At 37.7% G+C, this 12,218-nt stretch overlaps 1 protein-coding gene across 1 annotated transcript in view; it reads left to right on the top strand.

Annotated features, from left to right (window-relative positions):
* The window catches only part of LOC137760735 (centrosomal protein of 78 kDa-like), a 40,736-nt gene extending 29,587 nt beyond the window's left edge, over nt 1–11,149 (top strand). The window contains 4 exon segments of the mRNA XM_068537638.1: nt 7,216–7,286; nt 8,508–8,674; nt 9,498–9,669; nt 10,586–11,149. Of these exon segments, the coding sequence (XP_068393739.1) occupies nt 7,216–7,286; nt 8,508–8,674; nt 9,498–9,669; nt 10,586–11,149 (974 nt within the window).
* The last annotated feature ends 1,069 nt before the right edge of the window (nt 11,150–12,218 follow it).

Here is a 12,218-nt window from a genome sequence, read left to right as displayed (position 1 = left end):
AATTAAAAAGAGAATGGTCAGAAAGCAAGAGAGGTGTCTTGGAAATGAAAATATGGTTGCTGAAACAAATTCAGTAGAAATTTTAAAAATTTCTCAGTATATAAAAAAGAACGACACAATGGAAAATGTGATAGCAATATGTTAGAGAGGCTGCATCTGGGAGATCCAACATGTTACTATTAGAAACTCCAGACCCAGACAAAAAATGGAGGGAAGCTGTCAAAGGGCAACAAAATTCCCCACAGCTGAAAGTAGACATCAGGCCTCAGATTGAAAATAGTTACTCAAGTTTTGAGCAAGATGAACAAGAATAGACTCGTACCTAGGCACCCTTCACTGTGAAACTTTAAAATACTGAAAAAATAAATTAAAATAGAATAAAATACTGAGAGGATACATCCATTCCAGAGAGAAAAATACTGGTCACCTAAAAAAAAAAGTTAAAATCTGACTTTATCATAGTTGTCATCAGAACCATGGATGCTGGAAGGCATTAGAAAGATACCTCCAAACTTTTCCAGCACATAATTTTCACCCTAGGGTTTTGTATCCAGCCAAACTATCAGTCATAAGTGGAGGCTGAATGAGATATTTTGTACACAAAGAAATTTGAAAAATTTACCTCCTGTGCTACACCTTAAGCTATTTATAGAAATAATCCAGCAAAATAAGGCAATAAACCAAGAAAGAAGGTAATAGGGGATTCAGTGCAGAGAGCAGCTAGTCTAGATTGGAGAGGCTTCTATTGATTGTGTGATTGAGAGCTTAGAAACACCTTGAGGCATATTGTACTTACTAGGTATTAGGCACTGTTGGAAGGGAAGAGGGAGAGGAAGAGGAGAAGGAACTTGAACTCCAGAGGAGAAAAGGCTATACTGACATAAACATGAAGCAAACTAAACTATGGTTGATTTTTCACCTACTATTGGTGAGGAAGAGAAGAATCCACTTAAACTTGACACTATAGATGCCCCCGTTTTCAGTGACACACAGGGGTAATGACCACCTATCTAATTTGTTGTCCAAACCAGAACTTGTCCAAACTCCTTACACTTCAATAGTGTAAGGAGGCGCTCTAATGCTGTAACATCAGGACAACAGGTATAAACTGGAACAGCCCACAGCGGCTTGGGGTGTGTGGTCACCCGCACAAGGGCAGTGACACTGACACAGTATGGAATGAGGTGTAGTCTGTACACAGAGTCACAGTACATCTGCAGTGGGCAATATTAATTTAATTGTAATAATGGCAATACTGTCTTGGTTTGCAGCTTTTATTGTCAACTTGCCTGTAATAACAAATAACTAACCTAAACTATACTTAGTATGTATTAGTATTAACTTGGTATGTACTGAAATGTATTGTGTACTAGTATGTACTTAGTATATATTAGGCTCTAAGTGTTTTTGCATATATTAACTCATTTAATCCTCTGAATAGCCTTATGAGGTTGGTGCTAATATCATTCCCACTTCTGAGAAAAGGATGCTAAGACAGGGAAGGAACTTGCCCAGGCTGTACCGAATTTAGGGTTGGATAGAGGCTTTGAGTTTAGGCTCTCTGCCTGTTCTCTTAAACCTTACTCCGTACTGACTCTCAAATAACAGAAGACTTAAATGCACATAGAACAGAATATAAATTTCAACCTTGACAACGTAAAAGCTAGGTTTGGAAGGTAGACAGGAGGTAGAAAAAAGGGAAGATGGTATGAATGTCCTCATTTTACAAAGCGTGATGTTGAGAGAGTTTATAGTGGATCAACAGTGTAGGTTTTTAAGTATATCACTACAAGTCAAAGAGATCATGAGCAGTGGAATAACTAATGATGACATAACTTTACTGAGCAGTGTGGACATAGGAAAGAGTGTAAAGGAACTAAACCCTTACTTAGTAAATTAGAAAGTGAACAGATAATGCCTCAAATTTAGTCAGAAAATAGTCATGTAAGAGTATTACTTGGAAATGGAGAAGAATTCAAAATAACAATAGTTGGACCTCCCTGGTGGCGCAGTGGTTAAGAATCTGCCTGCCAAGGCAGGGGACATGGGTTCGAGCCCTGGTCCAGGAAGATCCCACATGCCACGGAGCAACAAAGCCCGTGCGCCACAAGTACGGAGCCTGCGCTCTAGAGCCTGCGAGCCACAACTACTGAGCCCACGTGCCACAGCTACCGAAACCCACGTGCCTAGATCCTGTGCTCCACGACAAGAGAAGCCACTGCAATGAAGTGTAGCCCCCGCTCGCCGCAACTAGAGAAAGCCTGCACACAGCAACGAAGACCCAACACAGCCAAAAATAAATAAATAATAATTTAAAAAATAAGAATAAAAAATAACAATAGTTGACGTCAACCTCATAAAAAAGGAAATCCAAACAGCCAGTAAACACAGAAAAGTGTACAACTTCATTAAGTAATAAGAGAAAAGTGAGCCAAAACCAATGAAAGTACATGCCAATCAGATTGACAAATACATAAATAAAGTCTGGTAGTATCAGGTACTGTAGACCTGGAGTACTATGGGAATCTTCTACCCTGCTTATACTGGAGTATAAATCAACACAACTACTTTGGAAAGCATTTAGCACTCTCCATCAACTGAAGGTATATAAATAGCCTGTGACCCAGCAGCCCTCACCGCTGCCCTGTGTAAATGCACCAGAATAACCGGTACAGCAGGATTCCTGTCCATGATTTGCATTAGCACAAACTGAAAACAACCCAAATGTCCATTAAGAGTCAAAAATTAAATAAATTATGTGTATTCGTACAGTGGGAAAACTATCAAGCAATAAAATTGAATGAACTAGAGCTACAGGCTGCAATGTGGATGAATTTTTTAAACCAATGTTGAGTGAAAGAAATAAGATAGAAAAGACTTCATATACTATGATCCTCTACATAAAGTTAGATGTTGACAAAACTAAACTCTTTTGTTAGGGATGCATGCAGGTTAAAGGAAATGATTGTTGAGAAATGAGGATGGTGTTTAACTGGGAAGAGGGAAGGAGCTTGTGATGAGAAAACGATATGGGGGGTTTTTGAGATGCTGACAAGTATCAGTACTTTCAGATTCGAGTAGTGGTTATGTAAGTATTCTCTTTTTATTTGTCACATTGACAGTTTTGTCCTGTGCACTTCTCAGTACACATATCGTATTTTACAATTAAAAACCTGCATATAGAATCGGTTGCTTCTTGAGTGCTGGATGTGGGAGTGGGATGAGACTATTTTATTTTAAGCCCTTCACTGCTGCTTGCGTTCACATGTTCATTCATTCAGCATTAATTGAACATATGCTGTGTACCAAGCACTCTTCTAATTTTATATGTGATTTAACTCATGTAATAGTCACAAGAGCTCTGTGATATGGGAGCTTATCTCCGTTTTATAGATGAGGAAGTTGAGGCCTAGAGTTATAGAACTTGTCCAAGGTTATATAGCTGATGGGTAGTGCCAGACCCATTTGCCTCAGAGAATCTGAATTTTTACAATATAATCTAAAAGAGAAATTTAATTACTAATTATAAGCAAAAAAGTTGCACATTAAAGAAGATGACAAGTTTTCATCTATCCAGTTAGAGAAAAACACACAGTCTGTCTTTCACACACGTACATCTTGTATTGGCAGGGATTTTCCTTATTAAGCAATTATTTATTGACCGTCTGCGTTCTGCTAGGCACAGGTGCTGGGGATAAACACTTAATAAAATACACCCCCTATCTTCAAATAACTTGCACTCTAGGTGAGGAAGTAAGCCAACAGTTATAGTAGAGGTTATATACCAAGTGATACATCGCTGATGGCAGTATAAAATCTCAGAACTCTTTTGGAAAGAAGTTTGGAGATAGGTACCTCAGAGCCTTAAAAATATTCATTTGCTTTGATCTCAAACTCATTTTTATGCATTTATTGTAAGAATGTTATTCTCAATATGGAAAAAAGCCTTCATGCATAAAAACGGTTATTTTGTCTTATAATATTGAAAAGTTGGAAAGAATTTAAATGTGTAAAATGGTTAACCAGTAAACCCACTCAGTGGAATATATTGTAGCCCACAGAAAAAAATCAAGGTTATGAATCCCCTGATTATATGAGAAATGATTGATTTCAATGTTAAATGGAGAAAAGTTGAACATAAAATTTGATATCCAATATGATGGGAGCTTTGTCCCAGAAAAATCACCCTAGCCAGTGTACAGAAGGGAGGAAGGAGAGCAGATGACAGGAAGGAAAATTATTCCAAAGCCTTATCATTAGTCTTAAGTAATAGAATATCAAGCAATTTTACTTTCTAACTTTTTTGGTTCCATATTTCCATGTAAGGGACATGAATTATTAATACTTTGTAGGAGGAGGGTACACTTTTTCACAAAAATTTCACACTGTGTTCTAATTCCCTCCATTAGAGGGAGAAACTATTTCATGTAATTGCACTTTGATGTGCTATTTAGAACCAGTCAGGAATTTTAGTCTACTTTCCTCTGACTGTGGTGAGGGTTTTTCGTTTGTTTGCTCATTTGCTTAGAATTTCTTTGAAATCAGTTTTAGAAGATTGATTAAACCATTATACTAAAAGTAGAGGAATTTTGCAATTTTTTTCCCTTTTTCCCCATTGAAAACTTGACTGGCTTTAGTAATGAAACATTAAAGAATTTGAAGTTCTTAGACTCTCAATTTTTTAAACATGTTCTGAATATAAAAATATATGTTCATTAAGCAAATCTTCGAAAACAGTGAACAACTTATTGAAGGAAATAAAAGCCACCTCTGCATGTACACACACCTAATCTGCTCTTTTGTCTTAAAAAAGTATCAAAAATATTTTGCCATGTCACTAAATACTCTTCTACATCAGAGAATTTGATTAAGCTTATGCATCATCTCCCAGGAGAAACGCACAGATATATTTTGAATGTAGAACTCCTGAAGCCCATTCATTAACGCTGGTTGAGACCTCTTGTCATTCTTTTCTTAGTGGCTTCACAGCAGGTTCTTTCATAAGGTGAGCTATTTTTATTGAAACCAATCCCAATTTGGAGGCTCTTAGCTTTCTTCTAGGGTTTGGTTATAAACAATCTTATGACATCATGTTGGTAGATAAATTTTTGCCCACATCTTTGATTTTCTTAGGGTAAACTCCTGACGTAGGATTGTTGTTAGGTACCAAAAGCTACTCTCCAGAAAGTGATACCAGTTCCTCTCCCAATGATGGCATATAATAGAGTTCCTCATTCTTTAAGTGATTGTTCAAAGCAGTTAAAATGTATAAATATACCTTACTGTTTTCATAAGTATGGATATTCTGATTGTTTTTCTCTGCATAAGAAACCACCCCAAAACAGTGGCCCAAAACAATGACAATCATTTATTTTGTCCATGAACCTGGAGGTTGAGTAGAATATTAATGCTTTTACTACACTCTCACTGACTGAAAACAATACCTATTTGACTAGCTCACATTTCTGCAGGTCAGAAGTCCAGGCACAGCGTGACTGGGTTTCCTGCTCAGATACACACTGGAACATGTAGGTTCCCTCCTGAGAGTGTTAAAGCACGTGAAATTTAAGTGTAAACATTGAGCCCCAAACATTGCATGTTCACCATAGTTTGTGTGGGTCACAGAGCTGAAATCAAGATGTCAGTCTGGCTGTGTTAGCATCCAGAGGCTCTGGGAAAGAATGCCTCCAAGCTTCTTCGGCTTGTTGGCATAATTCAGATTCTGCAGTTGCAGGACAGAGGTCCCCATTTCCTTGCTGGCTGTCAGTCGGGGGACAGTCTCAGCTCCTAGAGGCCTCTCACTTGCCTTCCCTGCCACAGCATTGGACTTCTTCAGAGCCAACAATGGAGAGTCTCCCTCTTGTCCCTTTTGTACTTCAATTCAGGAAGAGTTCAAGTCCTTTTCATGGGGTGCCCGAGTAGGTCACATCCACCTAGAATAATCTCCCTATCTTAAAAAATCAACTGATTTTGAATCTTAATTCCGTCTGCAAAATCCCTTCACTACAGCACCTAGATTTAGGGTTTGATTGGATAAGTGGAAGTTTTGTGTACTTTAGTAAGTAGGAGTCTTAGGGGCTCTGTTAGAATTCAGCCTATTGCAAGCAGTGTCCCCACTTCAAGGACCGAAGTGCCTTAGTTCCTAAAACTCCTAAGAGAGTTTATCAGTGTTCATTTTGTTTGATTGACCTTGGTGAATGGGAAGACTACCACCTCCGTGAACAGGAATGGCACCCAGCTTCCTGAGTCCACAGTGTGGCTCTGCTACTTAGTGGTGTCACCTTGGCTGTGCTGCTCTACTTACTCTACTTCTCTGCCTCTGTTTCCCTCATCTGTAAAATAACATGGAGCTAGTGATTGTTCTTTCCTCGTAGGTTTTTTTTTTTTTAAATAAATTAATTTTATTTATTTATTTTTGGCTGCGCTGGGTGTTTGATACTGCTCACGGGCTTTCTCTACTTGCGTCGAGCAGGGGCTACTCTTTGTAGTGGTGTGCGGGCTTCTCATTGCGGTGGTTTATCTTGTTGCGGAGCACGGGCTCTATGTGTGCAAGCTTCAGTGGTTGTGACACGGGAGTTCTAGAGTGTAGGCTCAGTGGTCGTGGCGCACGGGCTTAGTTGCTCCGTGGCACGTGGGATCTTCCCGGACCGGGGCTCGAACCCGTGTCCCCTGCACTGGCAGGCGGATTCTTAACCACTGTGCCACCAGGGAAGCCCCCTCTTAGGGTTTTGATGAGTAGATTATTTAATGCCCAGGGAACTCCAGGAACAGTGCTTGACTGTAAATTGCTTTAAAAGTGATTACTTTTTAAAAAAATGCTTTTGAATCTACAATTATGCAATTCAGGTATATTAAGCATGTTCATTAATAGGACTTCCTACTATAAAGAGACCCACAAATAAAAATAGAAGTTTTCTTTCTTGGTCTTAACTATTTATTTCTGACTTGCTATGTTATACGCATATGCCTTTTATGGTGGGCTGCCACAAATTTATGTTGGAAAAAGTGGAATTTAAATAAATCTTTACTATGCTAATTTGATAGATTTTGATAATTCATTTCACTAGCATGGTATGATATTACCAGTAGCAGACTAAAACCTGAGTTCACTTCTGGCTCTGCCCCTAAATCCTGAAGAGTCCTATAGCTGGAAAGGCTTTTGGATATTATACTATGAATTAGTTATAATATTTACTCTGTTTGTTTAGGAAAAACTGGAGGAGTGCCTAAAGCAGTTAAAGGAGGAAAGAGTAATAAGACTTAAGGCTGATAAATGAGTCAATGAGGCAAACAATTTCTTATACTTTTGAGAGTGTTTTCGTTTTATTTTGATTTGATTTTAAGCCATATACACATAGTTTGTAAACTTTAAAACTGTAATATGTTGCAAATTGGTTGTATCATATGGACTTTTGCATTTACTGTTATTTAGTGATCATATGATCTATATTCCAGAAAGCATGTTTTTAAAAATGTGAAAATCTCGTTTTGTGTGTGTGTGTGTGTGTGTGTGTGTGTGCTTTCATATGACACTAGCTTATTTTCTGTTCATGATTCTTTGATTCAAGAAAGCACTTTTTGTGCATATACTGTATATACAGTAGCATAAAAGACATGATGAGACTCTCCTGGCAATGAATTAGGAAAGTGAATCATTTAAATAAATTTAAGATATTGGAAAACCTGTACGAATGCAATGCAAGATAAAAATATATACTATAAGAATTACATTAGGTAATGTGCATGAAAGCAGGGCATAATCTAAGAAGTTCCATCTTATCATAGGTTGAACATAGGGAGGAATTTTTCAAAGTGCATCCATTGAATTGGCAGACACTCATTCAATAAATGTTGAGCACCTGCTTATATAAGGCAAAAGGGGCATCATGAACATAACAGCCTTTCTGAGAAATACTAGAGTTGAGCTTATAGGGGGTTTTAAGTGCATAGGTGATGAGTGGAAAGGGAAGAGTGCACGGGAGTGAATATTTTCAAGAAGCCAAAGAAAATATTGGTGATCTTACATTTAATAAATTGGGTTGGGTATGATTTAGGACTTTTAAACGTAAGCATTAGATATTTTGCTCACTAAAGTTAATTCTTAACATTCAGCAGAGTTGTAATATGTTTTGTTCAAATCAGATTCTATGATTCACTTTCTAATTTAAGGGAAACTTAAAGCAGGTAATTCTCTAATGTGGAATGAGGCTCCATTATGAATTTATTTTAACCAGTTAGAAATGGGATCTTTTGTGAAAGATCATTAATAAAACGGTAACTTTGGTTTATTTATATACCACCTAAGTGTTATATAGGAAACTTTGTTGGGTGCCTGGGGGTTTTGGTTATTATGTGATATGGTCTCTGTCTTTACTGGTGGAGAGTTAGGTTAATTACAGATTAATTACATTTTGAGTGTTTTAGTTTTGTTCCTTGAAACTAGACAAAACTACTTTTGATGACAATGAGAAAAAATCATGTCAGACATTTTCAGTCTTCTTTTATAGCTGGAACATGAAAATGCCCAGTTAAGAAATATAAATTTCTCTTTGTCTGAAGGCCTTCATGCCCACTCATTGACAAGCATGATCCTGGATGATGAAGGTGTTTTGGGCAGCACTGAGAATTCTTTTCAGAAGTTCCATGCTTTCTTGGATCTCCTTAAAGATGCTGGGTTAGTTCATTTCTCTTCATGGCGTTCTTCTCTTTGCGACTATAACGGTAGTTTGCTGAGGAACTGGAGCAATTTTCATCACTTACATGGCCATATTTAGCCAAATTTAGTGTAATTATAGGTAATATAGTTGACGTTTTAAAATGAGGAATTAAATTTTTTAAGAAATGCAAATAGGGGAGCCTGCTTTGGTAGAGTGGGGAGCCCATTATAAAAGAGTAACCTGTAGACAGAGTAATTAGTAGGTATAGTTTTTTGTAAAGACTAAATTGAAGGCAGTTTTCATTGAAAATATTCAGGAATGGATAAGAATTTTCCTATCTTTCATTTATTTTGCTTGTTTGATAAGTTTGAATTAAAGTTATTTTTGTCTTAGACATAAAAATTATTATTAATCTTCAGGGAAGATATAGGTCAGTGGTTCTCAACTGGGAGCAATTTTGCTGAAAGAGGGAAGTAGAGATTGATAGTTGATGGAGTGGTGTTTTGTCAGTGAATGAATTGGTGTTGGGAAGGAAGGAACAAACACATTCTTGGAAACTGGAGGAAAGGTGGTAAAGAAGTGTGGGAATGGAGGTGTGACAGGCAGTGGACGAGGTGCGTGGTACTTGTTGAAGCTGCTAGTGAGACAGTGGGATGTCTCCTAGAGGATGAATCTGGAAAGGGCTGAGAATTTGGGGGAGAGAGAGGCTTGTAGTCTGGAGTAGGATGTTGGCTTTTAAGATTTTAGAAGTATTTCATGATTGTAGGTCTGGGGAAATCTAAACTGCTCTTATGTGATTATAATAACCTTTGTCTTTTCTCCTTTCCTCCTCTGGTCCAGGCTTGGGCAGCTGGCCACAATGGCTGGTATAGATCAGTCAGATTTTCATTTACTAGGTCGTCCCCAGATGAATTCTACTGTTAGTAGTCCACCTAAAGAAGAAAAGAAGGCACTTGAAGAAGAAAAATCAGAATCAAAGCAGAGTGCCCCAGTACAAACACAGAATCTCCAAGTAAGTGGACAGGACAGCACTTAATGATTCTAAGAGTGATTAGCAAAAAGGAAATGACCAAGTCAGAGAGAAACTAATAATGGTCAGTCTCTAATAGTTCACATGCTCGGGAGCTAGAAGACTGTGGAGTCCTCTCCAAATCTGAGATTAGTAAATGTGGGCCCATTTCATGATACTGTATTGTTGTACATAAGAAAACTGGAAGTTCTGTAGAAAATTTATGAGTTAAAGCAAACTCTCCTTAATGAAGAAAGAAAACATTACAGAAAATATTCCAAATTTTAAATTGAATAAATGTCTATTCTATTCATATTTTATCTAGGTTTCTATTTGTATGCAGTCAGCTTACAATGAAGGAACACTAATGAAGGTACACGTATTGACAGAATTTTTAAAATAAGTAATCTTGACATAGCTAATACGTAAGATATTATAGTGACTCACCTGGTCATGGGAATGGGAGGGGAAACATGTCAGCTTTTCCTCTAGCCTTACTTGGAGCACCCTTCGCCCACCTCAGCCAATCTCAGACTGGTCTTGGGAACTGACAGCTTGAGAACACAGTCTGGTCACAAACTATATACTGTTTACATGCGCCTGGAGGATAGAAAAGAAATTAATTTTCTTACAGAGTAGGGTTTCATTTTTAGTGAGGGAAAGGAAATGGGTAATAACTACCCCAATCACCAAAGTCTGAAAATGTAGCGGACATAGCCTTGGATATATAGCTAGGTTAAGTTGAGAATCACTTGGCAAGATAGAATTAGAAAAAAACTGGCTCTGAAATCTTCTGAATAATCAATTACTGTGTTAATAATAAGATCACAGAATAACATTGAAGTTTTGAACTCTACTTTTTAATGGTTGGCTTTGTTCATCACTGAATTTTTGCCTTGTCTTTTGTCTTTCCCTCCAGTTTCAGAAAATTACAGGTGATGCTGGGCTTCCTTTGCCTCTCGACTCCTTCCATGTCCCAGTCTCTACTCAGGAGGCCTTGGAAACTTCAAAAGACAACCTGGGGGTCCCAGTCACAGAGCAGCGGCAGGAGTCTTTTGAAGATTTCATTGCTAGAACATGTTCTCCTTCAGCAGATGTCATTTCTGGAACTGGAAGTCAAAGAAAAGAAGAGGAATTATCTAGAAATAGCAGGTCTTCTTCAGAGAAAATGAGCAAAGCAGGTGAATATACCAAAAAATACTCTGCTAAGAAACAACCTGGGAAGGACCTGCATTCCTGCTCTGACTCACCTGTAAAGCAGAAAATCAAAGGAATTGGGCAAAATAATTCTTTGCTTAATGAACCAATTAGAAGTGAGTCTTCAAAAAAACACATTTTTGTTAAGAAAGAGAGTAGAATAGTGACTGTTTCATCAAAGACAACTAAAAGTAAACTCAATCTACTAGAACATTCTGAAAGTGATACTCTTGGATCTGATTGTGAATTTCAAGAAAGCATCCATACTCCATCACACCTAACATAGGTCTAAATCTTTTAAAATCTTTTAAAATTATGTTTTTGCCTTCAAATTTTAATAAATTACTTATGTTTTTATTATAGCATATGGTGTTTTAAAATACTTGACTGGAAGCCATTAGAGAAAGATTTATCTATACTTTTTATTAAATTGAAAGTTTTGGTGTATTTTTCCTTGTGACACTTTGCACCATTCATTCAGCTGGTGTTTACTGAGGGCTTCATATGTACCATACTTTTCTGGGTGCTATTGCTTTCAACAGTGAACAAAATAAAGCCTTTACTCTCCTGGACCTAATACTCTGTGGTGGGAGAAAACATAAACAACAAAACAGTGTAAGGGGTAAAAAGAGATGGGAATAATAAATGGAATAGTTTTACCATTTGGTTAAATGTCAAACTATTATAAATTGTATGGCCAGGAGCCATGGACATATTTTAATTCACAATAACCAGAGAGCATCAAACATTTACCAAGGCACTTAACCGTGTTTATGGATTACAGCAACACTATGAGGTAGGGAACTATTACCATCCCCATTTTATAGATGAGGAGTCTGAGGAGACATTATGTGAGTTACCCAGAATTACACAGCTATAAGTAAGTGGTAAACTGGGATGTGACCAGAACCCATGCTCTTTTTTTTTAATGTATGGACTTTTTATTTACTTATTTATTTATTTATGGCTGTGTTGGGTCTTCGTTGCTGCACACGGGCTTTCTCTAGTTGCAGCAAGCGGGGGCCACTCTTCATCGCGGTGCGCGGGCTTCTCACTATCGCGGCCTCTCTTGTTGCGGAGCACAGGCTCCAGACGCGCAGGCTCAGTAATTGTGGCTCACGGGCCCAGTTGCTCTGCAGCATGTGGGATCTTCCCAGACCAGGGATCAAACCTGTGTCCCCTGCATTGGCAGGCAGATTCTCAACAACTGCGCCACCAGGGAAGCCCTAATGTATGGACTTTATTATGTTTCATTTGTTTCTGATTTATGTGATTTTTTTTAAAAAGATTTTTTTTGATGTTGACTATTTTTAAAGTCTTTATTGAATTTGCTACAGTATTGCTTCTGTTTTTTG

The sequence above is a fragment of the Eschrichtius robustus genome, chromosome 3, assembly GCF_028021215.1.
Source record: "Eschrichtius robustus isolate mEscRob2 chromosome 3, mEscRob2.pri, whole genome shotgun sequence".
Taxonomy (NCBI): Eukaryota; Metazoa; Chordata; class Mammalia; order Artiodactyla; family Eschrichtiidae; genus Eschrichtius; species Eschrichtius robustus.
This window is presented reverse-complemented; position numbering and strand designations above follow the sequence as displayed.